General features: G+C 40.0%; 1 protein-coding gene across 1 annotated transcript in view; it reads right to left on the bottom strand.

Annotated features, from left to right (window-relative positions):
- ARHGEF38 (Rho guanine nucleotide exchange factor 38) overlaps window positions 1-24,877 on the bottom strand; it is a 126,176-nt gene that overhangs the window by 90,211 nt on the left and 11,088 nt on the right. Inside the window, exon 2 of the mRNA XM_020974757.2 lies at window positions 13,209-13,396. Within this exon, the coding sequence (XP_020830416.1) occupies window positions 13,209-13,396 (188 nt within the window). The remainder of the gene's footprint in view (window positions 1-13,208; window positions 13,397-24,877) is intronic.

Here is a 24,877-nt window from a genome sequence, read left to right as displayed (position 1 = left end):
TGATTATTGCCTTTTGTTCAACCATTTCTTCTATTGACCCGTGTCTACCCTAGGCTGGAGAAGCATATAGTATCTATCCTATGTGTTAAAACTTGAGACCCTTCCACTCACCAGACCCTCCAACCATCTCCCTGCCCCTAGACTTTTCTTTTTTCGAATCCTCCCTTTTTTTCAAGGCCTAACTCAAATCTTACCTCTTCCCTAAAATCATTCCATAGCTGCTCACTCTGTGGTAAGCCCTGACTTCTTACTTGCTATCAGAATGAATTTCTGCCCAACAATTAATCATAGCATGCATTTCATCACCTCTTTCTTCTGTGGTCTTGAACTACCGTTTAAATCATTGATTGTCATTTGGTTTTTTATAAAGAACAGCAGAATCACCGCTGGAAGAAACCTTCTAATTCATCCACCCTAAGCCAACCCCACATTACACTAATAATAATATAATGATAGCTAATATTTACTTAGGATTTTATAGTGAAAAGCACTATACATACATACATACACACACAAATATATATGTGTATGCATATTCTCATTTGATTTTCATAATTGTGTGAGACAGGTACTATTATTACCCCTATTTTTCAAATTAAAACAACAACACAGAACAGATCCTTTCACATACGGTCAAACAGCATAGAAATGTTTGAGGGAGATTTGAACCTAGATCTCCCTGTCTACAAGTCCAGCACCCTAGCCAATATGCCACCCTAGCTATTTCAAATGAGGAAACTGAGTTTATCTTTTGAAGGCAAAGATGGTCCCTCTCATGTTATCCATATGACCTCAGGCAAGTTATTCAGCCTCAACAAGGCTGTTTCCTCAACAATACTACTACCTACCTCACAGGTAGGTAGTCAAGAAATCACGATGCAAACTATAAAGACGAGTTTCTATTATTATTATTATTATACAAGACATTCCAAGAATCTCAGTGCAATTTTAAGCTATGCAACTTAAAGTTAACCGCACTAAGACTTTTAGGACACCCCATATTTAATAAAAATAACACTAGCTAACATTTATATAGCACTTACTATGTGCCAGTCGCTGTGATAAGCACTTTATATATAATTGTCTCATTTGATCTTCACAACAGCCCTGAGAAGTAGGTGCTATTATCCCCATTTTACAGATGAGGAAGCTGAGGCAAACAGAAGTTGAGTGACTAACCCAGGCTCACACAGCAAGTAAGTATCCAAGAGGCCAAATTCAAACTCAGTACTTCTTGACTCCAGGCCCAGTGCTTTATCCACTGTGCCAGATTTATTTGTGTCTCTCATAGACCTTAACACAGTTCTTTGCTTCACAGATCCTTAGGTCGAACATAAATCTCAACTCTTTTCTCTCAGGATTCCAACTTTCCCTCTAATAGGAAATATTTGATACCAATATCCATGGCAAAACAGTTCAACCTCAGAAACTGATGCAATTTTATCAGTGGAAAGGACATTAGAAATGCATTAACATTTTCTTTGCCCCTGCACCCCAAGAACCATAAGACTTTTCCATCTGATTTGCAACTGAAACTTTCCATATGTCTTGTCTCCCTCATTAAAACATGAGAATACGGAGTATCTTCCTTTTCTATTCATATACCCAGCAATTAGCACAATGCTTTGTACTTAGTAAATGTTTCATAAATGTTTTTTTCATTCATTTCTCAAAACTCCAAGCTGATTGTATGTACTGTTCATCTGGCACTTAGCCTTTACTCCCTGCTAGTGTTGGTCATTGTATTATGTGTACAATATGCAAAGTCTTGTTCCCTTAATTAGCCTACAACTTGTTTCTGTTCATTCATTTCAGTCTTGTCTGACTCTTTGTGACACCATTTAGGGTTTTCTCGGCAAAAATACTGGAATGGTTTACCATTTCCTTTTCCAATGGATTAAAGTGAATAGAGGTTAAGTGACTTGCCCAGTAAGTGTCTGAGACAGAATTTGAACTTAGATCTTCCTAACTCCAAGTTTGGTGCTTGAGCCACTATGCCGCCTAGCTATCTGATAGACAGATTAATTAGTTTAGTTCTGACGACCCCAGTCTATGACTTCTTTCTAGGTTGGAATCATTTCTGTTGGGCCTGGAGTTTGCGTGCCTCAGCAAATCTGTGTTGATAACAATTGATGTTAGGCTTAACATGGCCCATGTCATGGAGTGAGGACATTAAACATGTTTATAGCCCTGGCATAATTGTTACAGGTATTCACACTGAGACATGGCACTTTCACGAGGAAAAAAAAAACAATAGCTCTCTTTTAAACCAGTAAGTCCTGAGAAAAGAGGTAAGGAGCAGGAGATACCCTTCCGCAGATGGAATGAATGCATTGTCTTAGATATTAAGACAGATCTGAATGGCATCTTACTCTCTTTAAATTCCAGGCAGTATAGTCCCCGCACTGAGATGGGAAATGCTTTCATTTTCCTCCTCCCTAGACCCAGTAGGTTTTGATTTGGACTATAGATTATCAGAATTAAAGGAAGTAGGAGACTTCTCACTGAAGGAAACCTTTCATGTGCTTGTAAATATATCAACAAGGGGGAAAGTTTCAATCACAAAACCGTAATATGAGGATTAAAAAAAAACCACCTCATCTTTCTTGATTTTGGGTTTACTGAGCAAGTTAGGAGAAGAGATTTCAATTCCATAAAAGGAGGTTTCACATACCAGAATACCAATGTATCATGGCTTCTATGCCCAACTCAATTTGAATCCAATACAAGAGCAAAGCATGTCTTTCCAGAGAGCCACACGCAGAGACAGAGTCTCTCCTAAGTAATGCTGGGAAGAACCGGCTCAGATCAATGGCTCTGTCAGTACTTGAGAGGCAAGTCTACTAACTCTCATATATGAACATCATACAGTCTCTTCTTCTGTGATAATATGTACATGGAAATGCTTATTAACTTAACTTTGTTAAGTTCGGAATTTACAAAATTAAAAATCAAATATATATGTATGTAGGTATGCACATATAGTATTATTAATAATAATAACTACATTCAGCATCTATATACCAAGCTAAGAGACAGCTAGGTGGATAGAGCACTGGGCCTGGAGTCAGGAAGACCTGAGTTCAAATTCAGCCCCAGACATTTACTAGCCATGTGACCCTGGGCAAGTCAATCAACCTCTGTTTGCTTTAATCCACTGCAGAAGGAAATGGCAAACCATTCCAGTATCTTTGATGGTCCAGTATGGTCCACTGGGTCACGAAGACAACACGTGTGCTAAGCACTTTTTAAGCACTTTACCAATCTTATCTCATTTGATCTTTAGAACAATCCTCGGAGACAGGTGCTATTATTATCCCCATTTTACAGATGAGGAAACTGAGACAAATAGGGGCTAAGTGACTTGTCCAGGGTCACATAGCTAGTAAGTGTCTGAGGGTAAAAATGAACTCAGATCTTCCTGACTCCAGGTCCAGTCCTCTAACCGCTGCGCCACCCAGCTGCCATTCTAGCTTTGTAGTTGGTGGTGCAATTTACTCCGGTATGGTTTGCTTTTTGGGCCGCTAGGTGCTGGCGTGCTAGGCCTTGAGTCAGCAAGATTCATCTTCCTGAATTCAAATCTGGCCTCAGACAATTACTAGCTGTGTGACCCTGGGCAAGTCACTTCACCGTGTTTGCCTCAGTTTTCTAATCTATAAAGTGAGCTGGAGGAGGAAATGGCAAACCACTCCAATATCTTTGCCAAGAAAACCCATAATGGGGCCACAAAGAATAGGACACAGCTGAACAGAAGCGATGGCTTACTTTTGACGTTTAACATTTCCCAATGGAATTCTTCTCCAACTTGTAGAGACTTCCTTGAGCTAACACAACTTTATGAAAATGAGAAGTTTGAGGTTTTTTGTTGGTTTATTAAAGACTATATTTCTACCTTGCTTAAGCTTGATGTACCAGGGCTACTTATAGGCCTTGTCTCACTCTAGTAAACATAGGTGTTTTGACCTTCTCTGTTTCTAGCCTGGGTGGATTCATTGCTCATTAAAGGCCTCCTTAGGTGAGCCCACATCCATTCCCCACCATAGTAATGAGATATGGCTTCATCCACTGCAGTCCGGTACTCCCAAACTCAAGCAATCTGCCCTCCTCTGCCTCCTTGGTAACTGGGATCACAGTCATCCATCAATATATTCAGCTTGAAAAGATTTTTTTAAGGTGGTAAAATGGATAAATTAATTTGAACTATAATTCATGAAAAGTTACTATAGCCTGCTTTCTCAGGTTAGAAGGTAGGAATAGGGAAGCAGGATTTCGGGAGCAGGTCAAGTAATACAAATGAAATTGGTGAGTTAAAGGTGAAGAAGATGTTTTAGGTACAGAGTCACAGAATCGCTGAGTATCAGAGGTGGAAGGAGCCTCATGAAGAGGAATATCCTCTACAACTCCCCAACTTAAGGTCATGGGCATCTTCTGGCAATGTGGTGGTCGTTTCCATTTAGGAAGGTTTAAATGGCATCCAGCTGAAATCTGCCTTGACAACGCCTACCCTCACTGATTGTAGTGCATCACGTGTACACTGAAGGTCTCTGCAGACGGAAAATCCCCTGCCCCCCAAATACAAACTCTACAAGTGGTAAGATTAGGAAGGATACAGCAAGACTGTCATCTCTTCCCTCTTTCTGGACCAGTGCAGTAGAAGAGCACAGTAACATTTTCATCGTCATGCCAGATTATAGTAACATTGTTGTTGTTCAGTCATTTCAGTCATGTCTGACTCTTTATGACCCCATTTGGGGTTTTCTTGGCAAAGATACTGAAATGATTTGCTATTTCTTTCTCCAGCTCATTTGACAGATGAGGAAACTGAGGAAAACAGAGTTAAATGACTTGCTCAGGGTCACACAGCTAGGAAGTGTCTGAGGCCAGATTTGAACCCGGGAAGACGAGCCTTCCTGACTCCAGGCCTGGACTCTATCAGCTATGCCACATAACTGACCCGTTAACGCTGTAGTCTTCTCCATTTTAGTGTGGGTGAATTGTTAGGTAGCTATGCAATCCCAGGTTTGATTAGAGCCTTACCAAAACCATTTTCCAGGCCTAGATAGTTAGCGTGTGAGTACCACGAGAACAGTACCATGAGTATCTTGAGTATTGTAGTGACAATACTCCTGTTCTGTCAGCCATCATGTTAGCTATTCCTCCCAGGGTTTTTCCCCTTTTAAATTTGGTGAATATGGCATTGATGCTTTTACCCACGCCATTAATAAAATCTTGTCTAGCAAGGGCTTTGTGCAATTCACAAAAGACTTCCTTCCAAAGTGGCATTGATCGTTGTTCTTTGGGTCTGGTCATTCACTCTTTTCCAAATCCAGCTAAATGTGACATAATCTAGTCTGTATCTCTTCACAGGGCCCGCAAGCATAGTGGCACACTGTGAAACAAATGCTTTGGTGTGGTATCCTCTCAGGAGAATGTAAACTGCTCGAGGGCAGGAATTGCTTCTCAGCACAGAACATAGGACACACCATAGCCACAAATATCGCTTGTCAATTGATCAATAAATGCACAACAAATTCTCCCTAGGAAAGGTAATCATCCTGCTGGGGACTGTAGAAGGCTTACCTGTAGCCCCTGAGTGTACATCGTTCACACCAGATTTATTTTCTAAGTAAATCATTCAGATGTGAGGTCCATGAGAACAGAATCAATACACTTAAATGTGCCTACCTCTTATTCTTCTATTACCCTGTAAGCTTCATCAAGGCAAGCACCATATTTTATGGAAATCTTTTAGCAACTCAGGTAGAGTTCTGCCCTTAGTTGACACTTAAGAAATATTTGTTGAATTAAATTGAATAATATTCAAGAAATATTTGTTGAGGGGAGCATCTAGGTGGCACAGTGGATTGAGCTCCGGCCTTGGAGTCAGGAGGACCTGAGTTCAAATCTGGCCTCAGACACTTGACACTAGCTGTGTGACCTTGGGCAAGTCACTTAACCCCAACTGCCTCACCAAAAAAAAAAAAGAAATATTTTTTGAATCAAAATAAATAATATTCAATTATCCAGAAGGACCATAAAATTATATTTCTCAGACACTTGCACACTCTGCCCATCAAGACCTGGGCCTATGAAAGTAATAAACAGAGAAATATAAATTTCATTTTTCATAACATTCTTCTATTTGTGATTGAAAATGACCATGAAGATGAAGAAATCGAAGCTATTTATGGTCATATGAAAAAGTGCTGTAAATCACTATTGATTAGAGAAATGCAAACTAAAAAAACTCTGAGGAACCCCTCACACTTATCAGATAGATTATCTAATGTGACAAAAAAGGAAAACGACAAATGTTGGAGAAGATGTAGGAAAATCGGGACCCTAATGCATTGTTGATGGAGTTGTGAACTGATCCAACCCTTCTGGAAAGGAATTTGAAACTATGCCCAAAGGGCAATCAAACTGTGCATACCCTTTGATCCAACAATACTACTACCAGGTCTGTATCTCAAAGAGATCATAAAAAAGGGGAAAGTATGCAAACGCACAAAAATATTTATAACAGCTCTTTTGTGGTAGCAAAGAATTGGAAATTGAGGGGATGTCCATCAATTGGGGAATGGCTGAAAAAGTTGTGGTATATGAATGTAATGGAGTATTATTGTACTACAAGAAATGATGAGCAGGTGGATTTCAGAAAAAAACCTAGAAAGACTTACATGAACTGATGCTGAGTAAAGTGAGCAGAACTAGGAGAACACTGTACACAGTAACAGCAACACTGTGCAATGATCAACTATGATTGACTTAGCTTTTCTCAGCAATACAGTGATCCAAGATAATTCCAAAAGAGTCATGATGGAAAATGCTATCAGCATCCAAAGAAAGAACTAATGGAATCTGAATGCATATTGAAACATACTATTTTTTTAAACTTTTTTTCCCTTTTGTTCTGTTTCTTCTTCCACAACATGACTAATGGGGAAATATTTTACATTATTGCACAAATATAACCTATATCAGGTTGCTTGCTGTCTTGGGGAGGGGAGAGGGAAGGGAGAAAAATTTGGAACTTAAAATCTTTCAAAAATGAATGTTGAAAATTTTCTATACGTATAATTATAAAAATAAAATACTATTAATTTTTTAAATAAGAAAATGACAATGCATAGTGATGCAAAATTACAAAGAATAGCATGGTCCCAAAGAAGAAGCATAAGAAGATACTTCCTTCCGTTCCTTTGAAGAGGTGGGAGGTCCCCAGATAAGGAGTAATGTACATATTTCCAGATTTTTAAGAAATAATTATTGGTTTTGATTATTTTGTTCTCTTCTTCATCTTTTCAGTTCTTACATGCCTGTACTTCTTATTACTGGGAAGAATGAGGGTGGTAGACCACTTGAGCTGGTTATGAGCTGCAGTAGGGCTCTGAGAGTGAGGAAAGGGAGGGATGCAGGGGGAAATTAGGCAATGTAAAAATAAAAGATATCATTGCAATTTATTTTTTAGAAAGAAATGTAAGAAGAAATGATAACGCATGTAGTTTTAGCACTTCATAGTGTTTCGATTTTTTTTTCAGTTACTAGATTCCGTATTTGAAAAGACAATTTTGAGGGGCAGCTAGGTGACGCAGTGAATAGAGCTCTGGCCTTGGAGTCAGGAGGACATGAGTTCAAATCCAGTCTCAGGCACATGACACTTACTAGCTGTGTGACCCTGGGCAAGTCACATAACCCTGATTGCCTCACACACACAAAAAAAGACAGTTTTGTTTTTACTCCCATCAATAAAAATTTGTCGATAACTTTTTTATCTTCGATTATAAGGACAATATCACAAACACAATAATATGTATATTGTTCTGAATATAAGGCATGAACTATTCAGCATTATTATACTCCACTTACATTGCACAGTTAAATATCTACTAAACGTACATGACAACACAGAGTATTACATTTTCTTTTTAAAAGAAAAAGCTTATGGTCAGGGTCTGGGACAATATCAGAGTCCACTTGAAAATTCCATCAGTCTCTTTTGTTGCCTTCCCCCTTGTATGTGTAATCACTTTCAAACACAATCCAGATAATCTGTGAAGATTTCCCTTTGTTCTCACTGTCAATGTCAGTAACACAGAGGATCTCCTTAGCTTTGTCTGAATCTCACTTATCCAGAACTTTGGAACACGGAAAAGAAGGTGCTAATTGAAAGAATCCACAGATCACCTCCACACAAAAACAAAACAAAACCTTATGCTGAAAACTCCAAGACACATGGTTGTGAAATTGAATAATTTCAGTAATAAACAATAAGCCTGCAAGAGACTAGGAGAAAAAACTTTGAAAGGAAAGGAAAGGAAATTTGAATGACACAAGACTATTCAATAACCAATCTCCACAGATAGGAATAGGTCTCACATGTCCAAAGTGTGCTGTCTCCAAGAAGGGCTCAACATTGAAAGTTGTGAATAGCTGTTGTTATCTTGCAATATGAAGCATAAATAACTGCTCTATTAGTGAAATACAGGTGCTACTTTTTGTAGCATTGACAAGGTATTTGTGGAAGGGGCAGGAAATTAAGGTCTGTGTGAAATCAAACACGTAGCATAACACAGTGATCCAATCATTTGTCACTCAATCATTTGCTCATTCAAATTTCACCTTCCTCCTCCTCCACTCAGGCTTTGTTCACACACATACACACAAGTGTTCATACTTTCCAAGGTGGTTTCACAAAGGATCCAAATTTGGGAGGGATACAGGAGCTCACTTAGTACAACCCATACTCAAGACATGAATCCCCACTACAACACCTACATAAAGCAGAATCTCTATTTGAAGACCTGCAGTGATAAGAAGCAAAACTGAGTATAATTCTTCAATGGGAAAAAAATGGATATTTAATGAAGCAGAGGATTTTCAACCATTCCTGATGAAAAGACCAGAGCTGGATTGAAATTTTGACTTTCAAATATAAGACTCAAGAGAAGCATAAAAAGGTAAACATGAAAGAGAAATCATAAGGGAACTTATAAGGTTAAACTATTTATATTTCTGTGTGGGAAGATGATACATGTAACTCGTAAGTATTTTATCATTATTAGGGCAGTTAGAAGGATTCTACATAGAGGGCATAGGAGTGAGTTGATTATGTCGGAACGATAAAAGAGGTGCCCAAGACAGAGTTTTTACAAAAAGTGGACCTAACTCTCACCTAAATTTTTTCAAAGAGGGGGAAATGTATGAGTATAGAAATCTATTTTACCCAACATGGAAGTAGAGGAGAAAGGGATAAGACAAGAGGGTTGAGGTTGATAAAAGGGAGGGCAGATAAAAAGAGGTATCAGTCAGATGCAAACAGACTTTAAAGAAGGGGTAGGATAAAAAGAGAGAGAGAAGAATGAATAGAAGAAAATAGGATGGAGAGAAATGCATGATTAGTAATCATAATTATGGATGTGAATGGGATAAATTCATCCATAAAATGGAAGTGGATAACAGAATGCATTAAAAACCAGAATTAAACAATATGTTGTTTACAAGAAACATACTTGGAACAGAGAGACACACACAGAGTTAAAATAAGGGGCTAGAACTAAATCTGTTGTGTTTCAGCTGAAATTAAAAAAAAAGGCAGGGATAGCAATCATGATCTCAGACGAAGCAAAATCAAAAATAGAAGTAATTAAAAGAGATAAGCATGGAAAATACATCTTGCTAAAAGGTACCATAGACAATGAAGTAATATCAGTACAAAACATATCCATGAAATGGCATAGTATCCAAATTCTTAAAGGAAATGTTAAATGAATGATAGGAGGAAATAGTAAAACTGTACTAGTGAAAGACCTCAACTTCACTCTCTCAAAAATAGATAAATATAACTATAAAATAAATGATAAAAAAAAGTTAAGGAGATGGTTAGATTATGATAGATATGATAGACTTCTAGAAAAAAATTTAATGGAAATTGTAAGGGATATATCTTTTTCTCAGTTGTACATGGCATCTTCACAAAGACCGACCATGTATTATGGCATATAATCTCACAACCAAATGCAGAAAAGCAGGAATATTAAATACACCTTTTTCACACCACAATACAATAAAAATTGCAGCCATAAAAGGACTGTGAAAGCACAGATTAAAAATTAATAGGAAACTAAATAACCTAGCCCTAAAGAATGAGTGGGTCAAAGAACAAATCATAAAAACAATAAATAATTTCATTAAAGAAAATGACAACAATGAGACAACACACCAAAATTTGTGGGATGTAAGCAAAGCAGTACTTAGTGGAAATTTTATCTCTATATATACTTATATCAATAAAACAGAGAAAGAACAGATCAATGAATTGGGCATGCAACTAAAAAAAACCAGATAAAGAACAAGTTAATAAAACTTCAATTAAACACCAAAATGGAAGCCTTGAAAATCAAAGGAGAGATTAATAAAATTAAAAGTAAGAAAATACAAACTATTAAATAAAACTGGGAACTGGTTTTATGAAAAAAAAAGTGGGAAGACTTATATGAACTGATGCAAAGTGAAGTGAGCAGAACCAGGAGAACATTGTACAAAGTAACAGCAACATTGGAAGGATAGTCAACTGTGAAAGACTTGAGCACTTGGACATAAACATTTGTTGAACTGAAATGAATTCCAGATGCCCTCTTCATCTGTATTACTTTCCTCTGGAGGCATTCCATCTCATCAATGTTCTTCTAAAATGTTCTTCCCAGAGCAAAATACACCAAATATGGTCTAGACTAGAGTAGCAGAAAGTAAGACTTTTATCTTGCTTCTATTAATAAAACTGAAAGTCTTAGATCTAGAGTTAGCAGGATTCTAGCTAATCTAACCCTTTCATAAGTGTCTTGCCAAACGGTGCCCAAGTTGGAAGAATCAGAGGTGGGATTGAACCCATATCTTCTGACTACAGCCATTGCTCTTTCCAAGATAACCTGCTACCATTTCATCTAGAAGTAGCGCTTTTTTTTTTATCTGCCTCACACTGCTCATTTGTAATCAGCTCACAACCCAGTACAATCTGCAGGGTCTTTTTCAAATGAACAGCTTTCTAGCCATATGCCTGTCATCCTGTATGTGGGCAGGTGATTTTTTTGAACCCCCATCCAAGATTTGACACTCCTTGCTAATTAAACTTCAGGCTATGAGCTTCAACCTTCTGAGATCTTCTGGCATCTTAAATCTTAAATCCAATATCTGTCCTAGTTTCACGTAATTTTAAAAATTAGGTACATGGTCTAGAGCAGTGGTGTCCAACTAAAAGAGAAAAGGAGGCTATTAAAACATATATAAGAATCCCTGGCTGCATATTGACTTATTTTTATAATGTAATATCATCTATGTTTTATTAGTTTTTAATTTATTTTGTTAAATATTTCCCAATTACATTTTAATCTGACTTGGACCACACTTGGGGGTCTGTACTTAATGCTTCTGTACTAGATGAAGCCTAAACTTTTAAAAGTCCCATTGGTTCCGTAATTATATCGGCAAAATAAAGAAAAACAAGGAATTTGTCTGTCACTTCCAGTTTCCAGGGACCTTTTATGCCTCCCCCCTCCTATACTCTAAGCAGGATTTGTTGAAAAATATCAAAGAGTAAAACTGAAATAAAATATGGGAAAGGGACCAAGAAAGTGATAGTGGGTTAGTGATAGATCTGTCTGTAACTCAAAATTAGCTTAGGGCCAGACAGAGAGAAAATCTTTATACTACATTCAGTCTAAAATTGTTATTGTTGGGGCAGCTAGGTGGTGCAGCGGATAGAGCACAAGCCCTGAAGTCAGGAGGACCTGAGTTCAAATGTGACCTCAGACCAAACACTTAACACTTATTAGCTGTGTGACCCTGGGCAAGTCACTTAACCCCAATTACCTAAAAAAAAAAGTTGTCATTGTTAGGGCAGCTAGGTGGTGCAGTGGATAGAGCTCTGACCTTGGAGTCAGGAGAACCTGAGTTCAAATCCAGCCTCAGACACTTGACATTTACTAGCTGTGTGACCCAGGGTAAGTCATTTAACTGTTTTTCAGCCTCATTTTCTTCATTTGTGAAACAGAGATAGTAATATCATCTACTTTTCGGAGTTGCGAAGACCAAATGAGACAGCACAAGTAGCTGTTCAGTTATGTCTGACTTTTTGTGACATCATTTGGGATTTTCTTGGCAGAGATATTGGAGTGGTTTGCCATTTCCTTCTCTGTCTCATTTTACAGTTGAGGAAACTGAGGCAAACAGTGTTAAGTGATTTGCCCAAGGTCACCCAATTAATATGTGTCTGAGGCCAGATTTGAACTCAGGAAGCCTGACTCAGGCCTGACATTCTATGTGCTGTGCCACCTGGCTGCCAGAGCACTTTGCAAACCTTAAAGCGCTACATAAAACACTATTACTTTTCAGGTTGGAGAAGGAAATGGCAAACCATTCCAGTGTCTTTGCCAAGAAATCCCTAAATGGAGTTACGAAGAGTTAGACACGACTGAAAATGAATGAACAACAAAAATCATTAAGCAGTTAGGTGGTACATGTATAGAGGACTGAACTTGGAATCTGGAAGAACTGAGTTCAAATCCAGCATCAGACACTGCTAGCTGTGTGACTCTGAGAGAGTTACTTAATCTGAATTCCCCATCTGTAAAATGAAGATGATAGTAATAGCACTTACCTTCCAGAGTTATTGTGAGAATAAAATAAGACATTTTGCAAAGTGCTTGGTGAAACTTAGGGTGCTATATAAATGCTGTTATTATTATTATTATTCATTATTGTTGTTGTTATTGTGTAAATGAGTCTTCTGCCCCAGTCTTAGGGGCCTCTCCAGAGATCATCATCAGACTGTACCATGTGCCCACAGGACCTCATGCTACAGACGACTGCCTTGCATGATCTTACCAGTTTCATCAGAATCCCAGAAGGGAAATATTAGAAAAGGCACAGGGGTTGAGGATGAAGTAAAATTTCCTTTTCAGTAGTCTTCAGAAGTTCAGATTGTCCAAATAAAGGCTCTTTGAAGAAAGGAAACTTGAGGTTTACACAGTCAGCATCTGTGCAAACAAACACTCTAGGGGAAGCCGAGAGAACCAGGGATGGGCATCCCTACCCCCACCTCCCCAGATGCAGGCTCTGATGCATTTGGGCTCTTCCTTTTCACTCAGGCAGAGATCCTATTTAGGATATGGAGGGGAAAAACACCGACAACAAAAGAAGAGACCTTTTACCTGCTTGTTTTTCAGGGGCTGAACTACCTCCCTAATGCATAGCTGCAGGTCATTGAGATAGTCCTTTTCCGTCTGTATCAGCTCCTTGATAATGTTCGACCTCTTTGCCATCATTCTCCTTATCTGCTGCTGTTCATCCTGGGCTGTGGGCCCAGGTGCCGAGGCCTCAGCTTGTGGTGTCATCTTTTCTGTTAAATTAAAAAATGTAGCAATAAGACCTTCTGCGGAGGGCTCCGATGCCTTTTATCTTTCCCATTCATTGCTAACAATACATCTCCTGGATTATTCATAGCAATGAAACAAGTTTGGGGCAGCTCACAGATGTGTTCCTAGGCACTGATTCACTGCCATTCTTGCCAGGCCCTGACATTGAGCGGCTATGAAGGAGGATGGGGGGTGGGGGAGGCTGGTGGTGACAATGGGGAGCTTCACAAAGAAGCAAGGAGTGAAGGCATTAGTACCTGCCGATGTTAAAAATAGTCCCTGGCTGTTTCTCTCTTTCTGAACACCCCACCCGTTCCCTAGCTAGGTCCACAATAAGTGAAAACTACGTTTTAGAAGCTCTTGCCGATCTGTTGGCTTTGGTTATCTTTAAATCAAGGGCAGCTTGCATTAGCAAAGCTGAAGATTCCAGATCATGTTTGTCTATGGTATTAAGGTGGATTGTTCCCTAGCTTTACTAGGAAATACCCCATTGAAAGAATGAAAAACCAGACTACATTCTTAAAGCTTCTTTAAGTTAATTTACACTTATTGAGGGCCCGTAGGTTGCTAGCCACTGGTCTGGGGTGGATTCCATCACTTTCCTAGTACAGAAACTAGACCCTTAACGCATCTGGCCTCAGACTCTGGGCAAGTCACTTACCCTCTGTCTGTAGAATGAGGATAACCATAGCATCTATCTTCTGGGGTTGTTGTGAGAATCGAATGAGGTAATATTTGTAAGGCCCTTGGTGGAGGGCCTGGCACATACTTGGTGTTTAATAAATGCATGTTTTCTTCCTACAGTAGAAAGTGCACTGGCTTTGAAGTTAGGGGACTTACCTTCCAAAGCTACCCATTTTACTTAATAGTTGTGTGACTTCAAGAACGTTCACTTAACCTCTCCAGGCCTCAGTTTCCACATATATTGAATGAAGTTGACCTCTGAGTTCTTTTCATAAAATAAGTCTATGACTCTTATGATCCTATGATCTTTGTATCATAATCTCCCAAATTTAGGAACAACAGTCAAACTTTGGAGGTTCAGAGAAATTGGAAAAAGCAACCTGATTTTTAACTGTAGAGGAAAGAAAGGAGAGATTTAAGGAACACTGAAGGTCAAGTGAGCTGCCCAATGTCACCTATGAGTGTCAGAGGTGGGATTTGAACCCAGACCCTCTGAGGTGAGCTAAGGCCGCCACACTGTTCTGGTAATGGGTTTATGTTGATCCCTCTCTTTTTTTTTCATTTAACTTTTTTTCCAACCTTGCTATTTCTGAGTTGCCTGGTCAAAGTCAAGAGTGAAATCTGCAGCCATGGGGGCAACTAGGTGGCATAGTGGATAGAGCTCCAGCCTTGGAGTCAGGAGGACCTGAGTTCAAATTTGACCTCAGACACTTGACAGTTATTAGCTGTGTGACCCTGAGCAAATCACTTAACTCTGATTGTCTCACCAAAAAGCAGAAAAAGAAAAAAAAAGAAATCTGCAGCTACCAAATATGACTGCTCTTGGGGCTTTTCAGATCTTTCTCCTTTTCTACCTGCAAACCCAGCCATTGTCTAAGACCTGTAAGTAGGAACCAGAGTTTTCCCAGATGGACACATATCGCTGTGGAAAGCGCTTTGGGAAGATAGTCACACTGCTTCTAGTTTCTCCCTTTCACTTTCTCCTCCAAGCCAACCTTCACAAAGCCACCAAAATAATCTTAAAACTCATCTCTGGACATTTCATTCCCCTGCTCAAAAATAATCAGTGGCTTCCTGTTGCCTCTGAGTTAAATACAGACACCTTATCCTGACATTCAAGGCGCTCCACATTATCTTCTTCTTCAAAAACTCTCTCCCAGCCTAACTAGTCTTGGGGCTGTGACCCCAGTTGCTTGGGGCCGTGTCTTCCTTCTGTGCTTTTCACAGACTGTGCTTGGAATTTATTCCCTCCCGCCTTCAGCCTCTTAAGATCTCTAGCTCCTTTCAAAGTTCAGCTCAGGTTTGATTTCTAACCAGAAGAATGAGGGTTTCTTACTCAGATCACAGTCTCTTTAATTCCTTGAGCACATGTGGTATACCCCCCAGTAGGAGGCAAGCTCCTTGAGGGCAGGGACTGTTTCGATTTTTGGCTTTGAATATCTGTTGCTTAGCATAGTATCCAGTAGGTGCATAATAAGTACTTTTTGATTATATATCTGTATACAATTTACATGTCCCAGCAGAATTTAAACTCCTCAAAGGCAGGGATTATATCATGTTTATCTTTTCATGCCTAGAGCTCAGCTCAAAGTCTTCTACATAGCAGGTGTTAAAGTGGAAGCTTTGCCTAATAGGGCAGGCCTGGGGAGGGGGAAAAGGGGCAATCATGGCAGTATTCCCTGAGCAGCTAGGGATAAAGTGTGAGAGCAGCAGACATCTAGGGGGAGAAGAGTTTACTCAGAGGGTGGGAGGTCAGTGGGAAGGCAACAACTTTGACCAGTTTTGCCAAGGATTGACCATGCTATTAGAAAATTAATTTGAAACAAGCTCCAATTAATCAGAGATTGACTTTTCCATACAGATCATTCAGCCTCTTTGATTTGTTTTCCTTCTTGCTTTACCTGCATGACTCTAGGTTTTTCATTCATTCATTCTTTTTTTTGTTTATTCATTTATTTTACTGTTCCTTTGCTTCAACTCTGCTACTGAGCAAATGACATTTGAGTAATTTTTGAGACTTTTGAATCATCTGTAGCTTTTAGCTCTCCCTGCTCTCTGTCTGCCCCATTATCATGAATAATTGAGCATATGTTGAATTCCTACAGATGGATCCAAGTCCCCAGGAGTACTGCCTGAGGAAGAGCTCTGGTCAATATTTACGCAGCACAAAACTGGTGACACATGGTGAGGGAAGTGCACTGTTCAAAATGGCTCTGTTCTGCAATGTTGAAAATAGATTTTAAATATTCAGTTGGAGAAAAAAAATAATTGGTCCCTTTAAGGGAAAAAAAGTGATTTACATAGATTGACTGTTGTTGTTGTGTTGATGGGGTGCTTGGGAGCTTGTGCTTGGACCCCAATTTCTCCCTAGTCTCAGACACACTGTGTCTGACAATCACTTCCCAGCCCAAGGACACTGTGCCTAGCAATTACTCATGTGTGGGCCCCAGCACGACCCTTATCTCTCCCTGGTACAGCTACACAAAGCTGGGTGAGACTGCTGGGCTGCTCAGGCCCCAGCCCTCAGATCATGTCTCTGGAAGTCTCCCAATTCCTTAGTAAGTTCCTGTCTTGTGAGAAAGCTTTCCCTTGTTGTAGAGCATTCTCTCATCAAGACAGAGGAAGAGGGGTGCTTTGCCCAGCCCAAGGAGTTTTGTCCTTGGCCAGCCAAAGGACTCTTCCTCCTGCCAGACTCCAAAGATCCATACTTCTGTCATCTCCCTCCCTGTTCGGTATACTCCCTGTACTTTCCCATCCATAGCTCCCAAAGATACCTGGACCTTTAGGTTACCTCATCAGTGTCCCTGGCATTCCTTTCCCGTGCCCTTTTCCATATAAACCCTAGCTCCATCCTCAGTCTCTCACAGGTTCTTTAAGAATCCTTGCCCGCTGAAAAAAGCATAACAATAAATCTTTGCCACCTTGACTTGAAGAATGCTTGAGTCTATGAATTCATTCTAGATGAACTAGCCTATACTCCAATCTTTGAGGGGTCTCAGTCTCTCAGACAAAAAACAGTGTGTCCTTCTTCTGGAAGAGGATCAAGACAACAGGGAGGTGATGTCGTGATTTGCAAGTGAATTGGATTTAAGCGAGGAAGGGCTACACAAGGTCACCAGCCTCACTTTCTCCTCCAGAGCCATCTGGGTCTAGAATTTGGAACTCAAAACTTTAAAAAATGAATTTGAAAAATTGTTTTTAGATGTAATTGAGGGGAAAAATAAAATATTATTAAAAGAAAGAAAGAAAGAAAGAAAGAAGAAAGAAAGAAAGAAAGAAAGAAAGAAAGAAAGAAAGAAAGAAAGAAAGAAAGAGAAAGAAAGAAAAGAAGGAAGGAAGGAGGGAAGGAAGGAAGAAAGAAAAAAACAAAGAAAGAAACAAAGAAAAAAGAAAGTCTCTGAAGCCAGAAGTCTCCTTGACTGGAACCAATTATAGAAAGTCTACACATACTTTGCTGTCTTTCCAAGGTACTTCTCTTAGACATCACCACAAAAAGGATTTCCCAGTTCCTTCACATGGGAAAATTGCACCTATGGAGCAAACTGATAGGGTCTGTGCATGCACTAGATTTGGGTTACATAAGAATAAACCTTATACTAGAGAAGCAGGGGGCATGTTGGATTTGTGGGCCAGTTTGATTCCGAGTTCAAATTGACATTGACTAGCTGTGGGACCCTGGGCAAATCACTTTAACTTCTTGGACTTTTTGTCTCTACATCATAAAGAAATGGCATAAAATAGTGATTATACAGAACGGATGGCACCATAGGGTATAGAATGCCAGGCCTGGAGTCAGGATAACTTCTTCCAGAGTTCAAATCCAGACTCAGACACTTACTAGCTATGTGACCCTGGGCAAGTCACTTCAGCCTATTTGCCTCAGTTTTCTCATCTATAAAATGAGTCAGAGAAAAAATTTGTTCTGTAAAATTTGGACTAAGTCAAAAGGCAGCACCCAAGGACCTAGAGGGCTACATGTGGTCTCGAGGCTGCAGGTTCCCCATCCCTGTATTCAAACTGTCAAGTTTTTTTGTGTCCTGTTGTATCACTACTCACCTTGTGTCATCTGCCAACGTGATAAGCATGCTCCAGGTACCTTTATTCATGTCACTGATAGAGGGAGGGATAGAGATGGGGTGGACTTGTGACTTCATTAGTCTAGGGAACTCCCAGGTGAGGAAGCTCCTTCTGCCAATGCAGGGTGGCCCCTGACCAGCGATTTGTAGTCTTAGAGAGGGGAGAATTCCCTACAGAAATACGAGGTGAAGTGACTTACCCAGGGTCATACAGCCACTAAATGTCAGAAGTGGGACTTGAACCCAGATTCCCCAGCTTTGAATCTTGCTCTCTATCTACTGTGCCAAGGTTGCCTCTTATACCATTAATAAAAATGTTCGTTAGCACATGGCCACACACAAATCCCTGGAGAATGCTACCAGACACTTCCTGCCAAGTTAAGCCTATCAGTGCGCAGAAATCTGGAACTCTCCCTAGTTTGAGAGTTTGTGCTCTAGGACCAGGAAAATAATGATCATTATTATCATAATGATGATTATTACGTGTAATAATAATAATGATAATAATTGCTACTAATAATAGCCTTTACATAGCACTTTAAAGTTTGCAAAGCACTTTAAAATATTAACTCACTTTATCCGTATAACAATCCTGGGAAGGAAGGGCTACTATTACCTCATTTTACAGATAAGGAAACTGAGCTTACTTGCTTAGGCTCACACAGCTAATGAGAGTCTGAGGCCAGACTGGAATTTAGATCTTCTTGACTCAAGGCCCAGCGTTGTAGCCACTATACCACCAATTCCCTCTAGGAAACAGATAGATAGGGATTTAACCTTTTCTCCCCTGGACTTGGGATCTAGGATCTCAATCTATGGCAATGAAGACACTGAAACCAGAGGGAGGATCTGGGTAAAGGCACAGTGGTCTCAGACAGGAACACCATAGCCTTCTTCTGAGTACAGTGTGGGATTGAGACAAGTAGCATTTCAGCCATCTCCACTAATGCCAGTTCCTTAAGCGACTTGCCTAGGGTCACACCGCTAGTAAGTGTCAAGTGTTGGTCTGAGGCTGGATTTGAACTCAGGTCCTCCTGACTTCAGGGCCGGTGCTCTATCCTCTATGCCTCTTAGCTGCCCCTAGGCCAGTTCATTCTTAAGCAAGTCACCTGCCTCTTCACAACATGGGCCATGAGTTCTGGTAGGCTCTAGAGAAAGTAATGACTTTGACTTCTACAGAGGTTCCATGGACCTGTCCGGATCCTTGTCCCTACTAGGGGCATTACATCTAATAACTAGCCATACTGGGTCACAGACTGTCATTGGCATGACAGTGTCATGTCTGACACAAGCTCCTGGGAAAGTCCCAACCCCTCAGTGCTCCCAGACAGTTAACTCTCAAATATTCTTAAGCTGTAGAACAGTGGGACAGGAGTTTTCTCCCACCAACTAAATTGCAGTTCTAGTAAAACCAAAAATTTTAAACATAAAAATATTTCAGTTTTGGGGGCAGCTAGGTGGTGCAGTGAATAGAGCTCTGGCTTTGGAGTCAGGAGAACCTGAGTTCAAATCCCGTCTCAGACACTTAACACTTACTAGCTGTGTGACCCCGAGCAAGTCACTTAACCCTAAATGCCTCACCAAAAAGCAAAACAAAAACAAATTTCAGTTTTGGTGAAGATTAGCAGGCATTGTTGGGGGGTGCAGTTGGGTAGTGCAGTGGATAGAACACTGGGTCTGGGAATCAGGAAGATCTGAGTTCAAATCCAGTTTCAGATACTCACTAGCTGTGTGACCCTGGGCATGGCCCTTAATTCCTATTTGCCTCAGTTCTTCATCTGTGAAAACGGGGACATGCTAGAGAAGGAAATGGCAAGCTATTCTAGTATCTTTGCCAAGAAGTCCCCACTGGCTTTTGTCTGTGAGGTCACATAGAATCCAACACAACTGAACACTGAACAACAAGAATGAGCAAGCATTGTAAGCATGATGTATATTTCCAATAGAAAAAAAAAGTTCTTATGGTACTTTTGAAAAATCATTTGGTAAAGAAAGGCTGAAAAAAACTGAGAAAAATGGGAGAAGGTACGAATACAGCACACAAAGAATGGAATACATCTTTGTGTTGAATTTGTATGCTTGCGATGGAATGACCTTCCTATTTAATTATATCCTTGTATCTCCCTCACAGGATATTTGACAATATATCAAACACAGCCCACATGACTAATACATTCTGGCTCTGTTTCTTTCTATTCCACCCCCACCACATAGATGCTACATCACATCTTCTGACAAAAATGTTATTTCAAGGTAACGCGTATAATAAAAATGTTCTCTTTGGTGTCACAACAATAGTATTTCTCTTCCCATAGTATTATCAGAATGATATCTACACTGATTAATGTTCACCTGACAACTTAAACAGGGACATGTCCCTGGGAAAAAGGATGGCCATGAATACCTTTTAGGGTCTTGTGAAATACAAGGAGGGGAGTCACTTCTTAGGGGAAATCGTGAAAAAAAAACCACAAAAACCAAATAGATTGCTAAGGAAAGAGGAAATGCTCTTGACAAGGAGACTCTCATCCCAGTAACATTAACTGAGGAGTGCTTTCCTGCTTCAGAAGGAAAGACAACCAGGCTGCAAGCATTTATTAGGTGCCAGGCACTGCTAAGCATTGTTGTTCAATCATGTTTGACTCTTTGTGACCCTATTTGGGGTATTCTTGGTAAAGACACTGGAGTGGTTTGCCATTTCCTTCTCTAGCTCTTTTTACAGATGAGGAAACTGAGGCAACCTGGGTTAAGTGACTTGCCCAGGGTCACACAGCTAGGAAATATCTGAGGCCAGATCTGAACTCCAGAAGATGAGTCTTGCTGACTCCAGGCCAGGTACTCTATCCACTATGCAACCTAGCTCCCTAAACACTGGGAATACAAATAAGAATCCCTGCCCTCAAGGCGCTTACATTCTAAGGAGGGAAGACACCACACAAAAGGGTCAGGGGGTGCAGAAATACAGCTGGGGTGGGGAGGAAGGTTGGCTGGTCTGAGTGAAAGAGGAGATGGTGGAGGATGATGTCAGAGGGATGTGCGAAGAGTAGAATAGGAGAAAATGGAACTCTTAGTAAATGGCCCCTCAGAGTATAAGGTAAGGAACCCTGATGACAGAATAGGAGGAAGCGTTGGCCTGGGTGGCTTGAGGAGAGAAGAGAAGGTGAATGGGGTAGTGCATGTGCCTAGCTGTGGTGAGGCCCAGGTGGGAGCAGATGACAACGATCTGGAGTAGACACATCAGTGTGATGTTGTGATCTCCTCAGCTCTGTTTGGCAGTGTGTGGGTAGGAGTGAGGAAGGTAGATTGGAAGGAAGAATCCAGGGTTTGAATCTGACCAGGAAGGACTACTGATATGACAAGGGGATGAGGGGTTTCCATAGCAGAGATTGTGTGGCTTTGAACCAGATCACCGGGGGGAAGCAGGAAGGGAGGAGAGGGGGGCCAGGCAAGGATGAAGGCCTGGGACAATCCTAAGGAATGTCTCAAGGGAAGATGAAGAGGAGGCGTAGGAGGAATGAGACCCAAACCTGCCAGACTTTTCCATCATTTCCTCACCACCCAGACCTCCAAACCCCCTTTCAGTTCCTTTTTTGGTATTGTTTTTCTCTCTTAAGTTATAAGCTCCTTGAGGGCAGGGACTTTGCTTTGCCTTTTTCTTCTTCTTCGTATTCTTTTTTTTTTTGTATCTCTAGTGCTTAGCACAGTGCCTGGTACATAGCAGGTGCTTAATAAATAATCTGTGGTACTGTCTTCTAAGTAATTGATCAGTAAGCATGTATTAAGCACCTACCATGTGTCAGGCACAAAAAGACAAAAGTAAAACAGTTTCTGGCCTCAAGGAGGTCATTTTGTCAGGGGAGATGATGTAAGTATTTATAAGATATACATACGTGTGTACATGTATATACAGAATATATATGTGTGTACAAGATATTATAAAGTATATATGATATCAAATAAGATAGGATATATATGTGATATATAATACAAGTTCTCAAAAGATATGTATAAATAAGATACACATCAATATAAGACAAGGTATTTGGGAATGAGGAGGTATTAAAAACTGGGGTGATCAAGAAATGCCTCATGATGGGGGCAGCTTGGTGGCACAGTGGATAGAGCACAGGCCCTGAAGTCGGGAGGACCTGAGTTCAAATCCAGTCTCAGATGAAACACTTGACACTTACTAGCTGTGTGGCCTGGGCAAGTCGCTTAACCCCAATTGCCTAAAAAAAAAAATGCCTCATGTAGGAGATAGCATTTGAGCCAAGTTTTAAAGGAAACTAGAGAATATTTTCTCTCTTTAGATCCAGGACAAAACAAAGGAGTGCAAGGTTGGTTTTCCTCTGATGCAGATAATTTGACTCTAATCAACTAGTTTGATCTACCTTTGTATACACAAAAAATATATATAATATTTGTGATTTTGTCATCATTTTGCACCCCCCATCTGGGAAGTCCCTCCACCAGAGAGGGCAACAAATATCAGTAGTTAACAAATACTTAGTAGTTGAGTCCTAGGGAGTTTCTTGAGATATATAGAGAAGATAAATTACTTGCCCAGAGTCATACAGCCACTATCAGAATCCAGATTTATACCCAGGTCTTCCTAGTCTGGTATTCCATCCACCACCCTGTGCTGCCTTCATATACAACTGCATATGTGATGTACTATAATTTATATATGGGCAGCTAGGTGGCACAGTGGATGGAGTTCTGGGCCTGGAGCCAGGAAGACTGATCTTTCCAAGTTCAAATCTGGCCTCAGACACTTCCTAGCTATGTGACTCTGGGCAGGTCACTTAGCTCTGTTTGCCTTAGTTTCCTCATCTGTAAAATGAGCTGGAGAAGGAAATGGCAAACCACTCTAATAGCTTTGCCAAGAAAACTCAAAGTGGGGTGACAAGGAGTTGGACATAACTGAAAACAATTGAACAATACAATTTATATATACAAACCAATGGAACGTTGGAAACATAAGTGATATGAGGACAGGCAAGGTTACCAGAATAGCAGAAGCACAGATACAATGTAATGCAGACACGTACACAAATGGTATTTTTAAAAAATAAAATGGACTTCCCAAGAAAAAGCTATGGTTTTAGCATAGATCTTTTTTCTGTTTTAATAGCATCCCACAAGTGAATAAAGCAGAAAGATTTCTAGCTCAAGCTTTTATGACAGGTTTGTCTTAACCAAAGTCCTTGCTTGATTTAATGACTCATTTAAAAGAAAATTTCCTACTGAAATACATCCTTTTTTTTTTTGTTTAGCTCACACACACTTAGATGGGGGGAGGAGAAGAAACTAGCCGCATTCTATAAGAACAGCACAATCAACCAAAGCTGACTTTTACTTTCCCAAGAAGCATTGCTTCTATGTTCAAAGGAATCCTTCATTTAAAATAATCTCATTTTCTATCTTAATTTAATATTTTTACTTTTCCAGAGAAAAGAATACTCAAAGAATAGTAGGCAAAAAAAAAAAGCATGATAGAAAAAATGATCATCACTGAATTTTTAAAATATTCAGTGTGTGTTTGAATATTTTAAGAATAGTAACAATATTGTTATAGCAGTATGAAAAGCCTGGATGCTGATTGTTGTAACAGAATTTTAAACGCATATTTTGCAAGCTGCTACTTCTGTCCCTGAATACATGGATCTGGTTTGGGTTTTTTGTTTTAATTGGGTGAAGGAGAAAACTAGTTCTTTCTAGGGATAGTTGCTCAATGGAGGATTATCATAATTGATTTGTCTTTGGCAGGGTCATGAAATATAATCGAGTGAGCTCATTAGAAAAGAGTCACACACAAAAAAGCACATTCTTCCACAGTGTGTACAGGTCCTGGTAGGAACCATGTGAATGACAAGCGAAATGTGCTGGACTCCTTAATCCAGAGAAAGCAGATGCCTCTTGGAGCAGGAAGTCTGTCTCTAATCAAAAAACTGATAAAGAAGAATGCTGCCCACCGATGACAGAGAGATGATGGGCTAGTAGGGAGAATAAAAAACACGTTTTTAAACATGATCAATTGGGATTTTGTTTGCTTGACTCTGCTTATATGAATGGGGGAAGGAAGGAGGAGAAAAAAATTAAAGTTTGATGATTGTTGGTTACTTTTCTTAGACTGCTTGCCTTCCCTTCTTTCTTTTAAAATATTTGTTACAAAGGATAGCTTGCTGGGTAGGGGAGGAAGAGGGCTATATTAAAAATGAATATGATATCAAAATAAAAGCTATCAATAAAAATAAAATAAATTTTTCATAAAAATAAATCGCTGGTATATTTTTCTCTTTTTTTTCTCCCTTTTCTCTCTTCTCTGTCTCTGCCTCTCTGTCTCTGTGTGTCTACCCCCCCTCCCCCACCTTGATTACAAGGCTTTCTAATGAGGATAAAGGTGAGAAAAGGGCCAGATTTTGCCGAGGAGTATTGGGAATGGCAGTCTAAAGTCCCGGAGGACCTCCCCAGCTCCCAGAAGCACTAACCCAGCTGCTGGCGTCCCAGCTGAGATGGGAATCCGGCCATAGGGAACAGCTATCTCGTGTTGCTACCTTGCTTTGTTAGAGTCAGGTCTCACTCATAAGACTAAGTGTCCTCGAAATAAGAAGCAGAAAAACAGGTTCTGCCCAACAGTAGATCCCTGCAAGCTCCTAAAGTCCAGGAAGGGAGCAGCACCTCTCTCCTCTCTGCTTCAGTCCT

This window comes from Phascolarctos cinereus, unplaced genomic scaffold (genome assembly GCF_003287225.1).
Source record: "Phascolarctos cinereus isolate Bilbo 61053 unplaced genomic scaffold, phaCin_HiC Scaffold_9;HRSCAF=440, whole genome shotgun sequence".
In the NCBI taxonomy this organism is placed as follows: Eukaryota; Metazoa; Chordata; class Mammalia; order Diprotodontia; family Phascolarctidae; genus Phascolarctos; species Phascolarctos cinereus.
This window is presented reverse-complemented; position numbering and strand designations above follow the sequence as displayed.